The 24209-nt window shown below is 44.5% G+C and overlaps 1 protein-coding gene across 1 annotated transcript; it reads right to left on the minus strand.

The window, feature by feature from the left end:
• Positions 1 to 2713: 2713 nt before the first annotated feature.
• Positions 2714 to 22227, minus strand: LOC118779095 (guanine nucleotide-binding protein G(t) subunit alpha-2-like). The gene is made up of 9 exons (XM_036530985.1): positions 22122 to 22227; positions 13375 to 13417; positions 11811 to 11952; positions 10123 to 10280; positions 8968 to 9096; positions 7822 to 7951; positions 5436 to 5589; positions 4421 to 4630; positions 2714 to 3208 (listed from the first exon to the last, which is right to left on the minus strand). Exons 1-8 carry the CDS (start codon positions 22225 to 22227, stop codon positions 4440 to 4442), a joined length of 1053 nt encoding a protein of 350 aa, XP_036386878.1. The 3' UTR covers positions 2714 to 3208; positions 4421 to 4439.
• Between the last annotated feature and the right edge of the window lie 1982 nt (positions 22228 to 24209).

Genomic DNA, 24209 nt, shown 5'->3' on the forward strand with positions numbered 1-24209 from the left:
TTCGGTAGCATTGAATTAAATTAGTTACTGCCACATACCACCAACAATTAAACGTTACTTGGATTCAGATTGTTACATAACGTGTTGCGTTCAAAATTATGTCTCAAATGATGTGAAAACCTTGATTCATTTGCATGGAAAAGAAATGGAATTGGAGGTGTCAGTTTGGAGTTTTAAAGCATTTTTTAAGAGTCATATGTATTGGACTTAATACTCACCTTTTAATTCAGTGGACCTCAGTGTGAAATAATATTGAATCAGTCTTCACTGTTTGATGTTTTAAAGCCTTTTGTTAATGGACTCGTGTTGATTTTACTTAGTAATTATCTTTCTGAGTCTGCTGAACTGATAAGAGATCCATTTTGTATTTAAAAAAAAAAAAACATTTTGTAAGAGCCATTGTGTATCCATGGACCTAGAGGCTCTGAAGTATGCATTATTCTCTAGTATGTAAAGGACAAAAAGTGTTTCCAAGTACCATTTGTTATTTACTGTAATGACCTCCTTTTTTCAAAGTACATTCCTATGGATGAATCTGGTGACATTCATGTTTCTGTCAGTTTTGACTTTGTACAGATTGTATTGTTTTATCTTGACACTATTAAATGGTTGCGATAAGCTCTTGTGCTGTGTCTCTTTTTGAAATAAAATTGGGTGTTGACAGCGTCTTGTGTCTTGTGCCCTCATCTGAGAGAAGCATTGAATAAAATTGTACTGCGTTTGCAAGGGATCACATTAGATTAATGGGTCTTGTGGTTTGTAAATGCGGTTCTTCGAGATGATCAAGGTGAATGGAGATTGCATATCGTCGAGCAAGCTTTCAGCAAAATGTTTTTCTCAGACCAGCATCAACTCTCGCCAGTGCTGTTCTTCACGGACACTTTTTTTGGCGCTCAAACCGTGATGGCACTGGAACAGAACCATAAGAGGCTCATTTCTGACTGCTCATTTTCAGAATCGCCATGTCGTGATGCACCCATCATGCTGAATTCCCTGTGTATGCCTTTTTTCCCCTACTCCCTATGAAAATAAATCCATCCAATAAATTGTTATGAAGTGAATAGAAACGAGCAGGAAGGTCAGGCCATCGTAAAACGTTAACTATTACTGTCAATATTTATGACCACATTTATTCATATTGATAATTAGCAGCAGGCCTCTGTCATTCGTGTCCTACTGAAATCCTAGCCGTCAGCAGATGTCACGTCTAGCTCCTTATCGGAGCGGACATGTGTGAGCATTCCCCTGGCTCGGAACATCGCCTGTGCGTTCTCTGGGGCTGACGCGTCACTCTGACTCTCCCAGCAGGAGAACGCCGGCTCATTCAAGCACGCCTGACCCCCTTAACGCTCCTGGTTGCACTGGGGCCTCTCATTCGGGGAGCCAGGTGTAGCTGTATTCCGCCGTCAAGAACTGATCCCCGGTCAGTGTCCACGTTCTACATAAAACGGTCTAGTTAGGATAGTTAGGTCTCTGGCTGGAGGGAGTACTTACAGGAAATATAGAGCTAATGTTAGTCCCTGGTCACTCGTGCTAATATTTTTTTTCAGGCCAATGGGGCACCATGTTTGTGCAGTTCTGGTGGTTATGGCAGTAGTGGTTTCCTAACAGTTACCCATGGATTTTTACCCCAGTGTTGTCTCAACTCTAAAATCCCACCCTGATCCTGGTCACAGTGGGTTCTAGTCAGTTTGTCTGTATACAATCTCTGACTAGGCTGTTTATGAAGGAATTTAGATGAATTTAGTGAAGTATTTTTCTCGCTGTTGCTCAGAACAATACAGTTCCTCAAGTGAAAAGGTCAAATGCACAAGTCCAGAAGGTTCCTGATCTTTTTTCAGTCACAAGTTTCCTGTTACTTGTGCATTTGTTCTCATTGGCTGTTCTTGCTGCTTCTTCACACAATGCGTGACCATATAGGATGTCCAAGACCTCAGTGCTAGTGAACATGTAAGAATCCTGCATATAACTTCCTCTGTATTGCAGGAATGGGATATTTTTGTAATATTTTATACATTTTTCATACAGGTTGGTAGCAGCCCTCCCACCAGTAACTGCTTTGTGTATTTTTGGGCAGTGGCAGGGGAAATGTGTTGAATTTCTTCCCCTTCTTATTTTTGTGAACAGTTGTGATAATGTGAGCATGTGGTCCTTGTTCCAGTATTAGTCCCCTTTAGTAACTATAGACATGGACGTCTGGTGTTAATCAAAGTGGTGGTGATGAGGTTAGGGAGAAGAATCAGGCTCAATCAGGGTGAAGGGCTAACACGTCTTTATTTCTTGCCATTACATTTACAAGCCAGGACAGAGTTACTGATGTAGTCTTCAGGCATCAAAATAAATAAAATATTTCACTACGGGTTCACATTCTTTGGTTCACATTTAAAATATTTATTTTCTTTTTACATATACAGAGATCAAGCCTACTTTTCTGTAGAAATGTTTAGCAATACATTTCTAGATATTTGTCTCGGAATTTTTTTTCTTACAAATATAATATTAACAGTATATGTGTATATTAACAGACCAATTACATTATAATAAGTAAAGATATCATTGTAATATGGATAATGTACTGGACAGTAGTTGTGGTCAAAATCTTTACACTTCCTTTCCTTTTTTACATTATTATGATTTAGAATTTGGGGTTCTAAAGACTAGATCAAAACATCAAAATGTAGAGGAAAATAGAGCTAATATAAAAAGTCTGGTGTTGACCTGTTCAATACGTGGTGTTCAAAATGCCAAATCAAGAAAAATTTTACAGCGTGCAGACAACGTGAGGGAACCTCATTCCGTTTAGTGACCAGGCCCCGTTTCTACCAGCAGCTCCAGCATCAAGAACCGCAATCAGCTGTCAGTCAGTCGAGGGACACGTTGCCATGTTTGTCGGGTTAGTTTTAAATCTGTGTGGTAGACACCCCATGAGCAAGTGTTTGCGCCTGTGAATGAGTGACCTGTGGTGTGTGGAATCCATGAATTCCCTCCTTTTACCTCTGCGGAGATTGTGATGACAACGGTGATGATGAGGATGATGATGGTGATGGTAATGATGAAGGTGGTGTTGGGGCAGATGCTTGGTTCTGGGTTCTGCTTCTGCTCGTCATAAGCCGGCCAGCCGGGGCTTCCTGGCGCCATCCCGACGGAGCTGCTCTGAAATAACGCCAATGGACCAATCAGGTGCGGAAGAGAGGGAGAAGGGGATGTCCTGGGAAGGAGAGACAGGAACGACAATGTGTCTGATTGGTCATCATCGCTTAATGTCAGTTCCCATTACAACCATGTGTCAGTGGTAATTTGCTGAAGGAAGGTTGCAAAGGAGTATTAGTGGTTGCTTTGAAAAGTCAGAAATCCAAACATGCTGGAACTGAATTCATTAGCAGTTTTTTTATTATTCCTCAAACTGGCAATGCTGAGCAGTGAACTGAGCAATGAACTCAACAAGAAACATGTCAAAACTGTGGGGGTGCCAAAAATAACGAGGCAAATTAACAACTGATAAACTTTAATAAATCCCCAAAGCGGTAACCTAACTGCAGCTTGAGCAATTGGCTGAAGCAAACTTTAAGGCTAGGCTGGTGAAACGGTGCAAAATGCAATGACAAAACAGAATATTCTGTGTTATTAGAACAAATTCAATCATTGCATCAGTCAAAACTGCAACTGACCTCGAGACCTGGGGGCCACAAAGTGACCCGAAAGCATCTGAAACTTGTTTTGAGTGGGAGAGAGGAAATGACATGCACGTGCTAACCTACAGAGACCACTCTTAGGACCCTAATAAAACAGCCCTGGATGGGCCGGTGGACGGGGGGTCAGCGTGGATAGATCTGCAGTCGCTTTCAAAAGGGCCAGAGCGCGGATACTCGCTGTGCGCATTGCCTCATCCGCCGCAACATGACCCTAACGGAATGCCGAAATGTGATGATTGTTTGGTTATAATTATAGCGAGTGAGATGGAGCTTGACGACATCAAGCGACTGAGAGCAATTATGGCAGCGGAGGGGGGGTTTAATTTAGTTTATACTTCCTAGGGCCAGAGCCCAGATGATGCGGTATTACTGCGGAGAGCGGGGCTGGGGAAGGGGGACAGCGCACCAGGCCTGTTATCAGAAGCTCTGTGGGAAGAGACGCTTGTCGAAAGCGGGACCAGAAAAAGCTCTTGCTTTCGGGTTGAGTTAGCCGTTCAAATGGGCTTTCTCCTTTGTTAAGCAGCGACTATATCAAACAAGCGTATCGCGGTTAAAAATTGCATCGACGAAATTCTAGCAGAGCTGGCATTATGCACCCTAAATAATATACTGTTTCTGTATAGTTGGTCTGAAAATTAGGTAGTGTGTGCAATGTTTCGACCCAGGCTCAGGAGCCTTCATGCAAAGGGCAATGGTGGCAGTTTTAGGGGACAGTGTTGTTGACCTACCTGTATTTGCTGAAACTGCCTAAAACAGACCGCAGTCTTTCAGGTTCTCCTTGATGATGATGTCCGTGACGGCGTTGAACACGATCTGGACGTTCTGCGTGTCCGTGGCACAGGTCATGTGGGAGTAGATCTCTTTCACCCCCTTCTTCATGTTGAGCTCCTCAAACTGCTTCTTGATGTAGTTGCTCGCGTCCTCGTACGTGTTGGGCCCTGATGGGGGTAGGACAAGAGAGGGAGAGGGTATGAGGTTGGAGGGGTTTGCACAGGGTTACAAAAATAACTGGCCTCAACTTCCTGTCAGAAAATGAGCGAACGTTACATCACCTACCCGGGATATCACAACATTACGAAATGGAGGAGATTGATGTCCAACATTTCATCCCCTGAGAGGAATCAGTCAGAGATTTCAATGAACTTGTTTTGGCAACCAGTCCCTATTAGTCATTTGATTTCATAAATGTCCTCATAGCAGGCCAAGCTACCAGATTCAGAGACAAAAACATTGGATGGAAATAGACTAACAAAGGGGCAGGCTAAATTTGACGCACCCACTGGTGAATCATAAATCAGATATGACACACCAGTCCCCATTGCTGTCTCTCTTTGGCATAGAGGAAGGTTGCCCAGTGCTGCATTTCAGAAGGCACCAGCTCACCGTGTTTCCTGTTAACCTGAACATGTAGGCACTTGATTCAGCTGACTGCTGCCTCAATTTAACCAGTTTAACCACTCCTCCTTGTTCCAGGCTTAGTAGCAAATTAAAGATTGGAAAACCCTGCAAGAGGATGTCCCTCTAAGACCAGGCTTTGGCATCTCTGGGTTGGGCACTAATCTTCTGACAGGTAACAAGCTATTGCTTGTCTTGTGCCATTAGTGAGTCAAAGTTCTAGCTCTAGTTTTGCACGTGTGCTGTGTTTTTATCTCGGGATAAGCTTAACAGTATGTGAATCGGACCCTGTTTGTGGAGGTTACTTGATCTTATTGTCGGCCCAGGAGCCAGTAGGCCAGCACTGACCGTCGTAGTCTGGGAAGCAGATGCTGAGGTGGACCTTCTTGATCTTCTCCTGGAAGAGGTCCTTCTTGTTGAGGAAGAGCACGATGGAGGTGGTGGCAAAGAACCTGTGGTTGCAGATGCTGTTGAACAGGTGGAGGCTCTCGTGCATGCGGTTCTGTGAGGGAAGAGGGAGAAGAAAGTGCGGGCGGTGAGCTAACTGCACGGGCCTTCCCTCTAATCCCATGGCCCTCCCCTTAAGGAAATGACCAGTATATCTCCTCCAATTATATGTCCCATCCCTTACGGTAATGTCAAATGTATTGCATCTCTTCCAATCACTTGGCCCTCCGCTTATTTTAAATATAACAAATTTTTGTGGCAAATTAGACATAAGAAATTACCACTGTCTAACCATGGAATTGAACAACATATTTAATGGTATAAGGACAGAAATACAGATATAGATGGTAGACACCTATACTGATCATACTGTATGCATTTCCTGCACATTTCAAACATAATGTTTTCATTACACTATATACTGTTAACTTAAGTCAATGTATGTCGTATGGCAGGGACGATCTTTGGAGAGGGAACTGAGAATGTGAGAAGTAAAAAAGCAAGCCACAGATTTGGTTTCAGGATTACTAAGGGCCACTCAGGTTCCCTTTCTGAGATCCTCTGTACGCTCAAAGGCATTAGCGTTAGGACAGATGCTGCAAAGATCCCCAAATATTATTTGTATATGGATGCATCAGTCTGGTCATCTACGCAAACTACCAGCCCATCCAGATAAAATACAGATTAGTGAACAAATGGCCTCCTACATGATCTGGCCAGCTAAGATATCAGCGCATTGCCCGTTCATCACACTTCCACTGTTGGTAACTGCTGTGCAATATTGTCAGGGCGAGTGTTTAAAGATGATTGAAACAATGCGCGGTAAGATGACTCACATTTCGTCAGAATCCGAGCCAGTGCTTTTGCGCAAGATCGCCGCCTGTGTGATCGACTCATCATTGGTCTTTGAGGTGAGGTGTGAGTCAATGGCTGTCTGTGGCAGGTGACATCCGGCTCCACAGTATCATGGCCAGTGAGCTCAGGCAACGGAGAAATCGGGGGGCGGGGGGGCGGCGGGGAGATACGGTTGCCCTGGTTACGGAGGTGCATTCCGCCTCCTCTCTGGTTCCCCCTGTGATCTTGGATGACGCAGTGACAGCCGTAACTAAGCCCCCCATCTCTCCCGCTGTCCCTAAACCGGGACATCAGAGGTTTATATCCCACCGGAGAGACCGGGGGAAAGGGATTAGCTGAAAATCAGAGTGGGCTCTGGGGGGGTGACGTGGCAATTAGGAGTCCAGCCTCCGGGGAGGTTAAGGAGTGGATATAAACTCCAGCCACGTTCAGCTGAGCTGCTGACCACTGCAATTCAGCCGGCTCAAGGAGTCAGTCGCGAGAGAGACCAGTCACCCCTGAGCTCAGCGGCTTCAAGTCTGGCTAAACTTCCATCTCATTGTAAAATGGCAGTGCAGTGGCAGTGTAGCATAGTGGTTAGGTGCAGGACTTGTAACCAAAAGGTTGTTGGTTTGATCCCCTGCTGGGGTACTGCTGCTGTACCCTTGGGCAAGGTACTTAACTTAAGAATTGCCTCAGTAAATGTCCAGCTGTATAAATGGATAACATGTAAGTCACTCGGGATAAGAGAATCTGCTGAATAGTAATGTGAAATATTGTTTAACTGGAGAAACTGAGAGATACCAACAAACATAGGCAATTCAGTAGAGAAACACAGGGCGTGCAGATTTCTTAAGTAATCCAAAGCTAAATTGCACATCTGGACAAGATACGTCTTAATGTGTGATCAGGGCTAATTGCTGTGTTTGAAACATCCATTTACTTTTTATACCTATCAGATGTGTCCCGGGAGGAAATCTGGCGTCTTAATGCATCTGGCTTTTTCACGGTATCTTTCCACCATTGTTCACCGTCAGCCAGATGTAATGTAAGCCCCAGTCCCGTGTGCTCTGATGCGTGCAGTACTTTCCCTGGGGTGAGGCGAGATTCAGCCGACGAGTCCTGTGGGGACTTGCCCCACTGCGGCTGGATCTCGGCTCTGACGGATGCATTGAAGGTGAATGCGCTCAGGAATGATTCTGCCTCTCGGCCCCGCCCCATTCAGCCGCTGAAGCAGGCGACCCAAGATGACCCTTTTAGAGAAGGGAACCGTGGGATTCTCGGGGCAGGATGGGACCCGCACAGGCACGTGGGAAGTCGCTCTCCCTTGTTGTGCGTGTGTGTGTGCGCGCGTGTGTGTTTGTGCATGTGTGTGCATACGTGTTTGTGAGTACGCTAAAAGACAGCCCCGGGGTGAGTGGCAGTGCCAGGGTCAAAGGCGGTTTCTACGCACCACTTCGTCGTCCTCCACCAGCACCATGTCGTAGGCGCTGAGTGCACCGCAGAAGATGATGCAGGTCACGCCCTCAAAGCAGTGGATCCACTTCTTGCGCTCGGACCGCTGGCCGCCCACGTCAAACATCCTGCCCGAGGTGAGGGAACCAGGCAGGAGCAACAATCAGAACCCTACATCATGTCCGTTATGATAACCATTGAGCCAATTTACAATCTGTTAACCCGAAACAAGGAGATCCAGTGACTGAGATGGAGGTCTCCTGGAGGACTATGGGTAATGCTGAATCTGGAGGGCTGTGGTTCAGCAGGCCTTCTGGTACTCATTAGATCCCTCCCATTTGCAAAGCTGAGAGGAGTAAATTTAGTCACTTTAATCACAATGTAATGTTGTCAGGGGGACATGAAAACTAGCCCAGAGAGTGGCTCTCTGGGACAAGATTTGGCTGCCCTTTGTATGAATGAATTATATGTCAGCAAAGCTTTTGACAGTTCACTGTAATTTCTAAAAGTGATGATATGGCTTTGTGGCTGAACCAGCTTAGACACTAAAGGTATTTGGCTCTCTTGATACTGTAGTCTGACAATGGATCAATGAGGCCCTCGAAACCTGGGTTTCGTAACCAGAGGCTCGAATTTCCAGTTCTGGATTCCCTGCTCGCCACAAGAGGTCCCAAGCGACCCAACAAAGTCTGGAGAAGGAAACCTCATATGAAAACCGCAGCAGTTTATGACAGTGTCAGAACACACATTATCAACATGAATTAATATTCTCCTGATTTTTGTGCAAGTGTAAATTGTCCTTTGTGTGTGTTTATTCAATAAATAAAAGCATAAGACCAATGCAGTGCATTATGATATAACTATGTTATTTTATGTTATGTTATGTTATGTTATGTTATGTTATGTTATACTATCTCATGTTACCAGTAGCGTCAAAACCACATCTCACTGTCAGGTTTTGAGTGACAGGGCTCCAGGTTACAACATATGAACCATATCCCCTGACCACAACCACTCCAGGCTGCAACATGTGAATCATACCCTCTGACCACAGCTGCTCCTGGTTACAGCATGTAAATCCTATCCCCCAGTCACACCCACTGCAGAGTCCAGCACTTCTGATGCAGCCCTGTGAGACGCTCACCTAAAGTGCAGCTCCTTGCAGGAGAACTGCTCCTCGATGATACCGGTGGTCTTGACTCGAGAGCGCAGCACGTCCTGCTCGGTGGGCAGGTAATCGGGCTGGGTGATCCTGTCCAGCTCATTGAGGTAGCTGCAAGACATACATCGCATTAGCATTTTCAGCTCAATGTGAAATACGATGTTTTATGCATGGGAAGCCCATGTGTGTTAAGAAACCCAATCCAAAGTGTAAGGAATACATAACATACAGAGCAAATACTAGAAAACAGACATTACCACTTCTAGATACATTTCATATTGTATTTTGTAAAATTGCACATTTCCACATATATTTTACAATATATGTATGAAATAGGATATTTGAAAATGTCAACATTTTTTGACATCATACATTCCAATACATGAAAACATGTTTTAGAACCATGTTTTGTATATTTTGGGTGACATATTTTATCATGAATTTTCTTGTTTTACTTTTCGTAGAGGCTTGCAGTGACTGATGCTGAGCTCCTAAAGCATTACTTGTTGGACTTGGTGTCAGTAAAGTACTACATAAACTACATAAACATACTGCTCCCTGCGTTTGAATTCATGAAATGACTTGACGAGAGTGCTGCATGCAGCTGTGATGTAACTGACCACTCAGGATGGAAAAGTAAATGTAGCTGGGTCCTGGGTGTTGTTCTAATCTAAATGTACCAGATTGCATCATACAATGCTGAAAGGTCACTAGGCACAGTTTGTGGGAGGCTCAATTTCGGCCATGAAGTGCAACCATCCTACCAGCTATAATAACTAAATAATACCTGGACTTCAGCCAAACATTTGTCCTTCAGTCTGACTCACAATTAAATGCAAGTGTTGTTGTTTTGAAACAAAAAGGCAGTTTTTGTTCGTTCAATTCGTTCATTTCTGTGATCACTGAACTTGCCACGTTGTATTTGTGAAGTTAAAAAAACTAAGTATTATCGCCCATATTTAAAGCACTTATCACCCATCCTTAATCTTCATTGATCACCAGTTTATACTCCTACTAAACAGGCATCTTATGTGCCACCCACAACTTTGAACCCACAATCCTCTGTTCTGAAGTCCATTGTCCTGACTTGTATGCCACACTTCCCACACACACGTAGGTAGCAATGGGTGCGCTCACTAGGCGGCAGAGTCGTTGAGCTGGTACTCGGCGGCCCTCTCGAAGGCGGCCTGCACCCCGGAGTCCTTCCACAGCCTCCGGATGACGTCCGACAGCTCTTTGGGCATGGTGCCCTCCTCAATGGAGTCTGCCAGGTTCTGCAGCTTCTGGCCGTCCTCCTGCACAGCGAGGGGGGGGGGGGGGGGTGATATTAGCCAATCAATCAATCAATCAAGATAATAATTCTTTCATCCATCAGATTGTACCTGCTACGGTAATGTAGCATGGCATTACTTGGACTGATTAGTCCGACTGCACCATGTGTAGCACTAGGGCTGAAGCATAGTGGAAGGAACAGGGTTTATAGCCCAGAAGTTGATGGTTCATTTTCCCGGTGTTGTACCCCTGAGCAAGGTATTTAACCCCACAAACGTAAATATCCAGCGGTATAAATGCATAATGTATACACACGTCTGGGCATGACTGTCTGCTAAACCAGGGAAAGACACACTCACATTGAGAAGGACAGCAGCTATGTGTCTGTGTGAATGTGTTATGAAGCCATATTTCACAATATGCCAAACATCACTTCATTTATTTCCTCTTTCCTTTGCATTGCACACTCTTCTTTGTATACTGTTGAGTCACACTGGGTAGGGATGTCAAGTCAGTCAGTAAAAAACAAGTATTTTGATAATACAGTGTCACACTGCAGATGAAATGAGGAAATATTTCAAGCACAAGGAGCTTTGGGAGGGTCCAGTGCTTAGTCCACACTGCTGCACTGTCATTCAGTGTTGGCATAATAGAGTTGGCAGTGTTAGAGAAAAAGCAGAAGAGAAGTGAATGTGTGAGTGTGTGCGTGTGTGTGTACGTGTGTGTGTGTGTGTGTACAGTATGTGTGAAGTGTGTGTATGTGTGTGTGTATGCAGTATGTGTGCAGAGTGTTTGTGTGTGTGTATGTGTGTTTGTGCTTTATACGCGCGCGCGTGTGTGTGTGTGTGTGTGTGTGTGTATGTGTGCAGTTTGTGTGTATGTATGCAGTGTGTGTGTGTGTGTGTGTGTGTATGTGTGCAGTGTGTGTGTATGTATGCAGTGTGTGTGTATGTGTGCAGTGTGTGTGTATGTATGCAGTGTGTGTGTGTGTGTGTATGTGTGCAGTGTGTGTGTATGTATGCAGTGTGTGTGTGTGTGTGTGTGCAGTGTGTGTGTATGTATGCAGTGTGTGTGTGTGTGTGTGTGTATGTGTGTATGTGTGCAGTGTGTGTGTATGTATGCAGTGTGTGTGTGTGTGCAGTGTGTGTGTGTGTATGCAGTGTGTGTGTGTGTGTGTGTGTGTGTGTGTGTGTGTGTATGTGTGCAGTGTGTGTGTATGTATGCAGTGTGTGTGTATGTATGCAGTGTGTGTGTGTGTATGCAGTGTGTGTGTGTGTGTGTGTGTGTGTGTATGCAGTGTGTGTGTGTGTGTGTATGTGTGCAGTGTGTGTGTATGTATGCAGTGTGTGTATGTATGCAGTGTGTGTGTGTGTGTATGTGTGCAGTGTGTGTGTATGTATGCAGTGTGTGTGTGTGTGCAGTGTGTGTGTGTGTATGCAGTGTGTGTGTATGTATGCAGTGTGTGTGTATGTATGCAGTGTGTGTATGTATGCAGTGTGTGTGTGTGTGTGTGTGTGTGTGTGTATGTGTGCAGTGTGTGTGTGTGCACTGACCGCTCCAGATGAATTCCCGTAGTCGATGCCCAGCTGCTGCATGCCTCTGATGATGGCCAGGGCAGACTGGAGGATGTTCCCGAAGATGATGGCCCTGAACTCCATCTGCTCCTCTTTTGTGTAACCACCCTGGTGGAGAATTCTGATGGGTGCAAGCGAAAAAAAGGGGAGAGTCCCCCGTCAAACCCAAGGATGTGGAAGGCGCCCTGGTTCCACAGTCATTGGGGAAAGTGAGTGCCCCTTTATTTAAAAAAAAATGATCTCTGCTATTTCCTCTTTTTTTCTTTCTTTTCACAAGGCTCTTCAGAATACAGACGGCTCCCTGCAGAATTGTCTGCTAAGAACAGCACAGACCGATATGATCATGCAACAGAACAGTTAATAATATGTGATGAATGTCATGGAGATGCTCTCCAAGCGCATGTTTTCCCCAGGCAAACATTACTATAACAGACATATTTCTGAAGATCATTGCAGTCGCATTTGCTCCTAGATTCAAGTCCTCTTGACTTAACACAGTTCACAGCAGGTGAGAGATTCACTGGAACCGGCGGTCAGCATTGTGCTTTAGGATGCAATAAAAGACTGCACTCCCGGGAGAAACGTCTGATGCAAAATTCAGCGCTGGCGCTCCTGTTCAGTATCAGACGAGCGCATGGCAGGAGCATTGCAAAGAGGGCCCCTTTCATCATTACAGCCGCGTAATATCAGCGCTGATCCCGCTTGTAATGTTAGAACAGATTACCGCAGCCGTTTAAAGCACCCATTAGTCTCGCCATCACGTTCGATTAAGGTGCTCGCTGTCCAACCTGCCACCTGGTGGACACACATTGTAATTGCACTTGACTGCCCTGTAAGGTTTACGTGAGGGGAGTGTGGCTGTACTGGGCAGCTACCGTCCAAGTGAAAGTTCTGATCCGCTGGTGTTATTGTCATGTGCACTTTTTCCATTGTGTGCAAAGAGAGATGCGTGGATGTGTGTGGAGGTGTGGCCCAGCTGTCCTGGTTTTTCTGCAGCCTTTATATTACCATGGTGTGCAAAGCCTAAGCCATTGTCAGCAGCTGTTAGCCACACTTTGTGTGAAGCCACAGTGTCAGGCATGCATATCTGAAACAAGACAAAGGCCTAGGGCCCTGTTGCTCTTTCCGTGTATGTTTGTGTGTGTGTGTGTGCATATGAAAACAAACGTTATGCCCTTTATGGGTGGGTGGGAATGAGGGCGATCCCTGCATATGGGTCTGTTTATAGTACCCGGTAATATAAAGCCCGCAGAAAAGACCAGTACAGCTGTGCCACACCTCTACACAGATTCACATGTACAGTGCGCATCTGTGTGTGTGTGTGTGTGTGTGCTGTTACGTGTTGGCATATGCATAACATGGTCCAAGCACAAGACCAGCAGCAATTTCACAGTAAATTTAGGAATGTTGCCTTTCTCTCCACCTGTCAACCATTGGTCAGGAGGTGTCACAAGGGGCACTGAGACCAATTGGAGGAGAGCGCGCATTGCGCAGTAAGAGAAAAGCGGTGAGCCTCATCGGAGGGGTGCCATTGCGTACTTACTTCATCTGCTTTACAATGGTGCTCTTCCCTGACTCACCAGCACCTGCAAGACAGCAGCACATGGTTAGTTCCCCGCAGGGGTTTGTGCACAGGCTTGCCTGCTCACCCAAACTCTCTCTGGGAAATCGGGCAAAATCACGCAGCTACTGTTAATTCACACCAAGCCCATTCCACCCCTGTGCATTCACACACACCATCATTTCATCACCTGTACGGATAAATTCCATACGTTTAAACAATACAGCTGAGAGGGGTCCGGTTGGACTGTTGCGGTCATGTGGTACACAAAGTACAAGTGTACAAGTGTGCAAATTATTAATTTGCATGACATGGGATAACTCATAAATTAATTTTTTTTTGGGGGGGGGGGGCAATGTAACTTTTTTGATGGGCAAATGGGCAAATTTACTGTTGGATTAAAGCCCCTTTGTCACAGGATTTAAAGGAATTTTCACAGGTGCTGTAAGACAGCGGGAATGCGAAGAAATTCCCAGCGGTGAGACTGAGGTAGCTACTGTGCCATTTTATGCCACTGGAATTCACCTCAAGTGTGTTCACTGTATGGTGTGATCAAGCACAGACACCTGCAACAGAGGACAAAACGGGGCGATACAGATCCACAACCCCCCAACACCCCCCCGCAACCCCCATCCAACCCAACCCAACAACTACCAAACCCTGCACCCCCCCACTGAGACGCCCTTTGGTGGTGTTTGGGTGGAGCCCTGGAAAAGCACACAGTGTAGCAGTCCCCCGCCCTCACCTCCATCACTTCCTGTTTTTGTGTTTTTGGTCATGTGCTTAGCCTTGTGTTGCTGTTCGTCGTCACAGTTTCCCAACCCCCTGTTGTTATGTTTTCCCCCCGTCTCTGTAATATCGCAGATCCATGCTGGGCTTTATCAGGCATTCCTCCGCCTGTGGTCGACCTATTCATTGCCAGTTTTATTACCGAAATCCTTTGAGAATAAAACAGGTGTTTTTAATCACAAGGTAAAAGGATGAGGGAGGATCAAACAAAAACGGGAGCTTCGTCTGTCTGGACTGCCTTCAAACGTAGGAGGATCACCCACAAAATAATACCTGTCTTATTTTTATATGGCTAAAATGCACTTGAGAGGGTAAACTTTTTAAATCCAGTTAAATTGATAGGATCAGCATTTCTACTGGTTCCATTTACTGGTTATGCACATGTGACTTTTACCCACAATCTCCTCCCTCTTCCAAAAGCTTGATCCTTTTCCTGTGGAAAGTCATTTTTGGGAAAATGTGGAACATTACATTCTGCGCTATCCTGATAAAGAATACCTGTAATACGGAAGATAATCTGCCACTGATGCTGATAGGCTTTGCTTTCATTAGCAGATGGGTCAAATTTCAGATTTGGATTTGGTCCTGTTTGCGGTTTACAGGGAAAAGACAGTTGAGAGGGGGTCAAGGCCTCAGCACAGGCCCCATCCACCGAACCGGACGCGACTCCCTCCCCTCTCTCCGTCCCTCGGGGTGGGGTCGAGCGGTCCAAACCGGTGGGGGGGGTGGTATTGGGGGGGGGGGCTCATGAGATCAACATCTGGCACGATGGTTTTAACAGTACTTGCTAACGGGATTAGAGCGAGGCGACCCAATTGGATTTGCGGGGGCCTTACGTAAGGAGGATTTGGGTGATAAGAAGAGACGGGGACGGGACCTCGGTGGGAGCGTGGCAGGGCCCGGGGCAGATCGCAGGGGCAGGAGACTCGCTCAGCCGGTACATCCTTAAGCCCGCTGCTTCCTGGGCCAGAGCCGCTGGCCCGTTTGGTTAATCGGCTGAGCAGTGGCGTCACTGCCTTAACCTCTGTGGCGGGGGGTGGGGGGTGGGGGGGGGGGGGGGCACGCGGGGAGGGGGAGGGGCTTGCATCGGTTGACTTCCTATCCAATTTATATCGTTGCATTACCTTGCGGCCCCAACTGTCTGTCATCCTGAGACACTAGTTTGTGCAAACTCGTATTTGCAGACCGCTGCATGCTCCACACACCCAAGCACCCCAGTGTGTCCCCACCAGTCAAACTGCATCAGATGTACCTTGTGGTGGATGTTAATTGCGGATTGCTCTTTAAATTTGCTGTTGGCGTGCTAGCGAAGCTCTTGGCACAGAAACTCTTGCTATTTGATCTGAACTGACTATGCACCGTTAGGCCCTGCACCTAATCCAGTGCATTTTGATGAAGGATCTGAGACAAGCCTCAAGGCTTCTGCGGATTGATGGATCACCATGGTGTGGAATTCACTGCCATTTTTTTTAATTTCTTTTTTTAATTCACACAGACTGCCATGGATTGTCCCATAAACTATATGCTATGTCTTGATGCAGTCAAGCTGGCCTTGTAATAACATGGTAGGATATACAGAACATATATCCTGAAAAGGCCTTGAAAAAACATATTGAAAAACCACAGGATTCCCTGCATAGGATTAGTCCTGATGGTAGCTTTCATTGAACCTGCTGCTATTTACACGCTTAATCGGAAAATTTGGCTGTCCCCAAAGCTTCACGCTGGACATTGTGCACAAATCCTGCTGTCAAACTCTATCACACCTGTGTCTCTACAAAGGTCACTTTCAGATTATTGGATTGTTCCTGCTTTGGAAAGGTGGAAGACAATGACTGACTGTGAATAGAGTTTTAAAAGAATGTTCCAAAGTGCTCAGATTTAGATTCAGAGGATTCCAGTCTGACGCCAAGATACATGATCACACATTTTCTCAAATCATTGGGAGGAAACCGCCTTAAGGCAAGATTTTATCAAACAAAATAACCCCAATTAACTTTTGGTGTATGTCTGAGGAGTGTGTTCTTTTGGGCCTGTATAATGCTGAGGCAGTCAAATCTTACCCTCCCTATTAACTGTATCATAATTTAGCTATGCACACAGACATGAAAGTTGTTACTCCACAGGCTTTGAAAATTGTCTGATTACTGGTTAATTTACATAATTCTGTTAGCTAGGTGTACCATCCTACATGGTTTTGTTGAATCATGCCCTGTGATCATATCCAAACACATAACTGAATTTATGATAGGAACCTAAGTCATGACTTATGTTGCTTCCATCAGCTCTGTTTTCATCAAGCTAGATCAGAAGTACATAAATGCTTTCTCCAATGGTTTACCCTACACTTTATCATTGCTACATTAGCAGAAACACACCTTAATGATCATTTAATTTATTGTAATTTAAAGGGAAGCATTTTTAATGATAATAATGTAAAATGAGCTTGTCAAAAATTGTTGATCATTGTTGAAAACAACCTAGAATGCTTGAGTTTGCATGCAAACACATTTGTCTGCACAGCCACAAGCATGACACCTGATATCTGATCAGGATTCCATCCATCAGCGGCCCCTAAACTTTTGCTCTTCTCACTGGCCAGAGGGGGGAGCACTATAGACAACTTCAACATTGGAACTGCACTGAAGGCTTCTGACTGACCTTTCATAGGCCGTACCCTCTTCTCATGGAGGTGGTGAATAATTAACTCTGATTCATCAATCAAAATGCAACCACTGCACATTCTTATGTAATAATATGAAAACTTGGAGACCTACACCCTTTTTGGATTGAATGATTTTGCGTAGATTGCTCTCAGGGAAGTGTGAGACACGGTAATTGCAACCGACAAGGAGACTTCATGAACATGAAACAACACGTTCCCCTCGTGCTATGCCTGCTTCTGTGGCCTTTACGCCCACATAGCGAATCATTTTTTATTTTATAGGTATAGGAAAGTAAGAAAAAAGCAAGCAAAAAAAAAGATTAACAAATGAGAACTTAAAGGTTCAGCCTGCCTTAACTTTCAACAGGGATTCTCTGACAAGGTTAATGCTCCCAGTTTTTGCCTCCTTTTAAAAACCGTAGTTACAGTGGTCCTTATCAGAATTTATGTTGTTGCAAGGGCTTGTTTTCAAACAACGTTCAGCCAACTTAATTGGCATTAAGAGCATATTTCCATGCTGTGAACTTTTTGTAATGTGAGCTTTCTTTTATGCCTGACAAATAGTGCTATCATCTGTCAGTCATGTCCCAACATGATGACTTTACCATTTAAGGGGATTTTTAGGGGTTATGGTGTCAAAAAGATAATAAAAAGTAGTGAGTCGACATCTGCCAGTATTAGGTCGAAAGTCTCACTATCAGAACAAACCCCCCAGCCTGATTTACTGAGCAAGTACTGGTGGTACCAAAATAAGATTTTTCCTGCAGTGTTTGCTGAATTGTCATCAAAAGAGGATAGAATATAGGTCATAATCATCCAGGCCCGATCTCACTGGGCTTTATAGGTGCATCTCGTTCTTGCTCAAGGGGGGTCACTTCCAGTGGCTTCCCGGATGTCTCAAGCAAAAGCCCATTGACCCTCAGGATCCAGATTTGGCAACCCCCGCAAAGCCAATGTAGGGATTGGAGGGGATAAGTGCTCAATGTGACACTCAGGTAGCCGCCGGAAGCCAATGTCAGCTGGATGATGTCGGCGCCGCAGTGCAGCCAATTCGGTCATCAAAAACCTCCAGAGTGTCATCATAGAAGCCCATCCCATCCCAACATCCCATCATCACCCTACCAACGACCACCCCCCCCGCGCCCCCGCCCCACGCACACGTGTGTAATCCTGAAGGAGGGCCATTTTTAATCAAGCCCCAAGACCTCCCCCTCTCATTACCAACACTTCACATGATTTCCCTTTAGCCCTGCACCCGCTTGTAGTCCTGTAGGTGTGGTCGAAGGCAAAGCGAAGGTCATACCAACAGACAATATCTGTAGTGGATTTGCGTACTCTTAAGCACACCGGTACAAACTATGCACAACACGTCAACATGTAACACTAAAAGCAATACATTTCCTTTGTCGACATTTTGGCGACATTGGTTATCAGCAGTGCACGGCTGCATCATCATTGAGGGACATTTGGGCCATTGATTTTTGGGCGCCTGCATCCACTGGGCTGAGACCCTTACAGAGAAAGCTGAACCAGGGGCAACATCTCCACAACCACTTGCCTAACGCCAGTGGTTCTTAAACTGCAGTAGATAATCCACTGTTAGTCCATGAGTGCCAGTCAAGTGGTGCATGGAATGGATGCTTAATTATGCAAATCACTGCATCCAAATGAGACTGAGGAGTGAGTGAAAACATGTGTGAATGCCTGAATCTCACTCACTGGCCTGGGCTGTCTTTGGTACCCTTGAGAGATCTTGAACTGGGAGTCCAATCCCAGCTGTGTCTATTCCGAACAGTTATGCAACCAGCCGTGTGTTTCAGAGCCCAGATGAATATATGGAGGCTAGCCAGGACTGAGGGGGTATACACAATGTTGCTAAGCCAGGTTTATATGAAACAGATTATATATATTATATATATATATATATATCAATCTGATTGTACATATTCTGAAAACAATTCCATGCTTGAAGCATCTTAACCTGGGCAAAGGCCAGCTTCTTTTCGAAATACAAGCCAGCTCCAGCAGACCCAGCATTGGTTAAACCCAGCATATTACACATCTCACACAGTACTAAATTAGTTGTTTCTGTACTCTGCACTGACTTCAGAGTTTAATGAGACAAGAACATGATCTATTTCGACCAGAACAAGCAGCAGGAGACAGGGTGAGTCAGCTGTTGCTTTTGAACCACAAGGCCTCATCGATTACTAACTTCTTGGCAAAAGTTTGAAACCATCTGGATGCAAGTCCACCAGCAGGCCCAAATGATGAAATGTGTCAATATTTGTTCAAAACGGAGCCAGCTAATACCTCAGAGTTTATTCCCTCCATTGGACTAGTAAAGAGCTTGTTGGGAGTATTTTGTACCTTTGTCTGCCAGCCACCTGAACCAGAGGCATACCTCTTTGAGACAAATTCAACTAGTAAGCACACTCTTGGTTGCTCATTGCTTGACTTTGCATCATGCTGTGATTATTGCAATCAGATGAAAAGTTGTGAATCAACACTTTCTGTTTAGAGTTTAGTTTAGAGTGCAGCTGCAATTGACACTAATACCCACCTCATATTCAAGTTGCCATGATAGAAAGCAGTGGGTCAAGGCTCAGACACATACCAAATAAGACTCCATTGCAACAAGCTCAAATTCTCTGCAGCTGCTCCTAGGGTACATACACTGATGTTTGCATCATGCCTAGAACACCCTTTCCATAGACAGGAAAAAATCTATGCAAAGGAATGACTACAATCCCCAGGAAGCACCTCTCACAACCACATCCAAGCTGGCAAGAGTAAAACCACTTAACCAATATTGTGTTTGTGATATTACTACTAAACAAATAAACTGACAATAACAGCGAGTCAGATCTGCGTAATACTAGTACTATTTAAAGTGTGTCACCCCACTGAAGATGTGTCACAAACAGAAATTTCCTTTGCATTTTGCATGCATAATATCCTCAAGGAAATCATATAAATGGAAATAACACTGGGTGAAAAGTTTGGAATTTTTTTTTTTATCCTAAACAGGACAGGAGACCAAGATCAGCTTATTCCACAGGGTGACATTAATACCTCAGCCCCTATGACGTCCCACTGCATTATGAGGTCTAAGGGCAGAGGATCACGTGTCTGTGGGCAGGGGGGGCATGAGGTAATCCTGGTCAGAAGTCAGAGGAAAGATGATTAGCCATAGTCTGTAACAGTGACAGGAAAGAGTAGGTAAGAGGGTTACCGTGAACCCCTGGGAAAAGCTGACAAATTCAGCCCAGCCATTGGTTCGTTTTCTTTTTTGTTTTTTTTTTTGATGACGCGCTCCGTCAGCCATCACATCCACATGCCTGAGTGTCACACTTAAGACACAACTGTCTCTTTTAATTACCTCACCCAACCATACACTATATGGTAACGTTAACTTCAAAAAAAAAAAGAAAACTCGTGATTCTAGGGTCACACAACAGGTAGTGGCCCAGAGCTCTCTTTGTTGAAGCTATCAGAATGAAAATGGTTCAACTTGATAAATTGGTAAATTTGGTACATTTGTGTCTTTCATCTATTTTTCTTGATCAATTTTTGCTATCACGGGTGAACTAATAAAGGCCAGTAACAGTGTGGCCACCTCAGATTTCTTAGAATTGATAATTTGGCTTTATGCCCTGCATTTGTATGAACAGGAAACAAACAAAGCCTTAGCAGGTGGCTCAGGACTTAAGCAGAGAGCGTAATTGGATTTGTAAATTGTAACTAATTTTCAAGGATCCATAATTCATTCATGCCCCGCAGCTCTGCTTTCACTTGACAACATCCAGCCAAATTAATGGGGATACGGCACTGCTTTGATTGTCTCTCATTCCGCGAAAAATGCTCTTAGACTCTCCAACCGACCATCACCCTCTATGCTAAATCAATCCCTATGAATCATTTACAATCAATTCCCATGTCCATATCCTGGAGCTAGAAAGAAAGAGTGTTAGGAGTTAATGAATCTCTCTTGAAGCAGAGATGATGTTTGGGTAGTCTTCCCCTAGGCACCCAAAAGTAATTACACTGGTAGAACGTGTATTTTCAACAGTTACCAATGCAGCTGTCATTTGAACAAAGTCACAACTGGAAGAATACAGAGGAATGCATCTGTACATTCAGATGGATTTTGCTGTATGATAAATACACTGTTTTCAAAGTTCAATTGCCGCATAATGTAACAAAGAAAGAGTTCCTTATGTGTAATATGTGGGTACATATATACACACACATATATGAAATTGACTTCCGTTGTCATCCTGAATCATACGAGTAAATGAAACAGAACCTAGATTTTGTTAGGCTTTGATTTAAACACATACAGAGGTTCTAAACCTCACCAAGTGGCACCATCCACTCCAACTTTGCTTTTTTTAAACTTGATGTCTGCTTTTGCGAATTAATCTCATGCTCAGATGATTTCATCACCACAAAGCTAAATCCAACATACTGATTATAGTCCATACAATCATGACTATAGCCCATGATCGAAACATCAGCTTTTCGTCAGATAGGTCTGTCAGTTAGGTTACTTTGGATTTGTAATAATCAACCCCTCACCCCTGGAGTTCATTAATATGATGTAAATCTGATTAACATGTCTTAAAACTGAAATAACGAATTCAACATTCAGGTAAGAGATCTTGGAAATGTCTCGTGCTTGTGGTCGCAACATTCAAGTTAAAGCCTAGCCAATGCCAAGACATCCCGTTTCCAGGATTTTCCCTCATATGTTTGCACTGGTAAAATCATTGCAATAACGCTGAACTACCCTGGGTAATATATAGTTTACATAGCTGCCTTGCACTCACAGTGTATTTGTCTTGCATTTTTCATGCTGTAGTCCATAGACTATTGGGTTATCGCTCTTACATTACCACACGACACAATAAGTATGTTTAACGGGTGTCGGTATTGATGGCAGCTATCAATGCAGGCCTTCCCAATTTACATATTACACATTTTGGCATCCATAGACGGATTTTTGGAGTGGTGGCATCAGTGTATTCCCATTTGATGATATACAGGGGCACCGTGCACCTATACATTCAACAGGTGACCCGCAGGTCCAGATAGTGCACCTCCTACAGCACCTTTCGATCAAGAATGGTCATTGGTAGCCTTGAGCATGTTGGAATACTCAGGACCCTTCCCGGTCTATTAATTTCTTTCGGATTTGAGCCCTGGAGGCAGGGAAGCACTTCTGCAGGCTTGCATTAGGGAAGGGTTGCCAAATGATGCCAAAAGAGCTTACCCAGCAGCAGCAGCTTGACTGTCTTGGCGTCCTTGTCTGCATCCTCTTGCAGCTGCTTCTCCAACTCCTTGGACTTCTTGTCTTCAGCACTCGCTCCGCTGCCCATTTCGCTGTCTGTCGTCTCCTCCAAAGCAGAAGCTAAATCCTGAAGCTGCGAAATTTTGCCCCCCAAAAGTGAACAAAATCAGAATCAGAGGATACGGGCAAAATACCCGGGCAGGTTTGTTTCAGGTGTGGTGGTTGGGGGGGAGGGGAATCGGAGGTGTACACAGCAAGGCAGTCGTGTGGACACTGCTCAATGATCTAAGGGACTTGTCCTCTCTCTCTCGGCTTCTCTCGCCACCCTAATTCCTCCTGTGTTAAACCCAATTTCATTGGTTGGGATTGGGGAGGGGTTTTCTGGGCTTCCCATAGGAAATAGGTAAATCCAATTAGCACAGCTCAGAGGACAAAAGTGAAGGTTGAAACAAGAAAAGCACTTCATGGATGGTATAGTCAGTGAGATGTGGCATAAAAAAATTTTGAAAACCTTTATTTAAACTGCAGGATTCATGCATTCTCAAAGGATGGAAGAGTGTTAGGTTGCAGAGAAGTATAGCCCCATTGTGTAATGGCTGTGTAGTCACATAACAATACACCATTTCCATGCATACAAATATGGAGTGGAAGTTTATTCAAATTAATTAAACTCACTGTGCTTGACTTCACTTCACCTGACTTAGTTGCTTTGTTTGGACTTTTGTTGTTTGCCCTTGTCAGCCTCAACATTGATTCGTGCAATGGTTGACAGCTTTTTGGCAAAGACAACAGGCGTAATATGGTGAATTGTGCATTTTCTTGCATATAACAGACATACTGTATCTCAGGCAAATGTTAATGATTAACCACAGAATTGTCACTTTAAATCTGAAGGTTATATGCGTCTTGTTGTAGTCAGCATGTAAGGTGGTACCTGTGGTCGAAGCACCTGTCTTGACTGGAGGAAATCTCCTTTGGACTGGTTTGAGTGCAGATGCTAGGGTGTAAGTTTGTGCTATGTAAATATCAAGCGTGTACCTTTTGGTTTTACTCTTTGGTGCCATAGATTGAGAGGCTAGGTCATGAGATGAAGGGTGGGCATTCAGGAGGCCTTTCTCCCTGGTATCAGTCAAGGTAATTGGAGCAGCTTGGATTTACCATGGCTGCTCCTCCACCAATCATCTACCTGAGCTCCACTCCCTGCATCAGACCCAAGAGGTCGCCTACCTGATCGCCACTCACACGGAGCCAAGTTGGCACACCACAGATATGTAGAGATTAGTATCAATGGCACGGCAAGTCAGTTTCTATAAAATACCAGCTCATCCCACACAACAGGTATGGCTAGGTCAAAGTCAAAACTACGACTGTGCTGTAGCTAGAGTTAGCCGAATCCAGTCCTGTATACATCAATCAATCGTTAAGTTATCATTTTCTATAATTTATCAAACTAGCTCATCATAAATCATTTTTATTGATGCTATCAAGTCATCATACTGTGAATGATTTCTGAAACCTGGCAGAAGTTCTCAGAAGTTTATTCAGTTACTCTTAGATTACAGTAATCCATTTATGTGGTACTTGAAATACGTACATTAAGATCCATTGAGGTCTTGTTGTACTCTTCTCTTTAAACCTCAGCTAGCCCTCTGGTGTTGAATTTTCCTCAGCTTTAGGTGAGCACGCCCTGCCATGTTGCCTGCGGTCTGCTTTTACACCTCAAAAATGAACGTGGAGTATTTCAGTGACCTTCAGTTCTGCAGATCTCTACTGAATTGTCTCCTCCAGGCCTGTCCACTCAGATGTCTTAAACAGCCCAAAACTGGACTGTCACTGAAATTTTTTGACCACATTTTTGTCCTCTTATCATGTGCCAACGGAGTCATGATTCTGCGACAAAGTAGAATACTGGGCCAAGTTATTATTTAACAATCTTCTCACTCAGGAGTTACAAAGGTCAGTCTCCTTCAATTCTGCATCATGCTGAGACAGTATTTTTCGATGGTGTGCACATTTAACCTGCTAAGCAAATGAACGTGAGGGCAAAAAAAAAGGTATTGAGCAGTCTTA

This window comes from Megalops cyprinoides, chromosome 6 (assembly GCF_013368585.1).
Source record: "Megalops cyprinoides isolate fMegCyp1 chromosome 6, fMegCyp1.pri, whole genome shotgun sequence".
NCBI classification, from domain to species: Eukaryota; Metazoa; Chordata; class Actinopteri; order Elopiformes; family Megalopidae; genus Megalops; species Megalops cyprinoides.

Bases quoted from the DNA above. Each gene is read 5' to 3' on its own strand.
- LOC118779095 (XM_036530985.1), bottom strand. From the start codon at position 22,227: ATGGGCAGCGGAGCGAGTGCTGAAGACAAGAAGTCCAAGGAGTTGGAG. The intron at 11,953-13,374 runs GTAAGTACGCAA...TGCACCCATCAG, and splicing joins ACCATTGTAAAGCAGATGAA to AATTCTCCACCAGGGTGGTT. The intron at 10,281-11,810 runs GTCAGTGCACAC...CTCGCTGTGCAG, and splicing joins ACGGGAATTCATCTGGAGCG to GAGGACGGCCAGAAGCTGCA.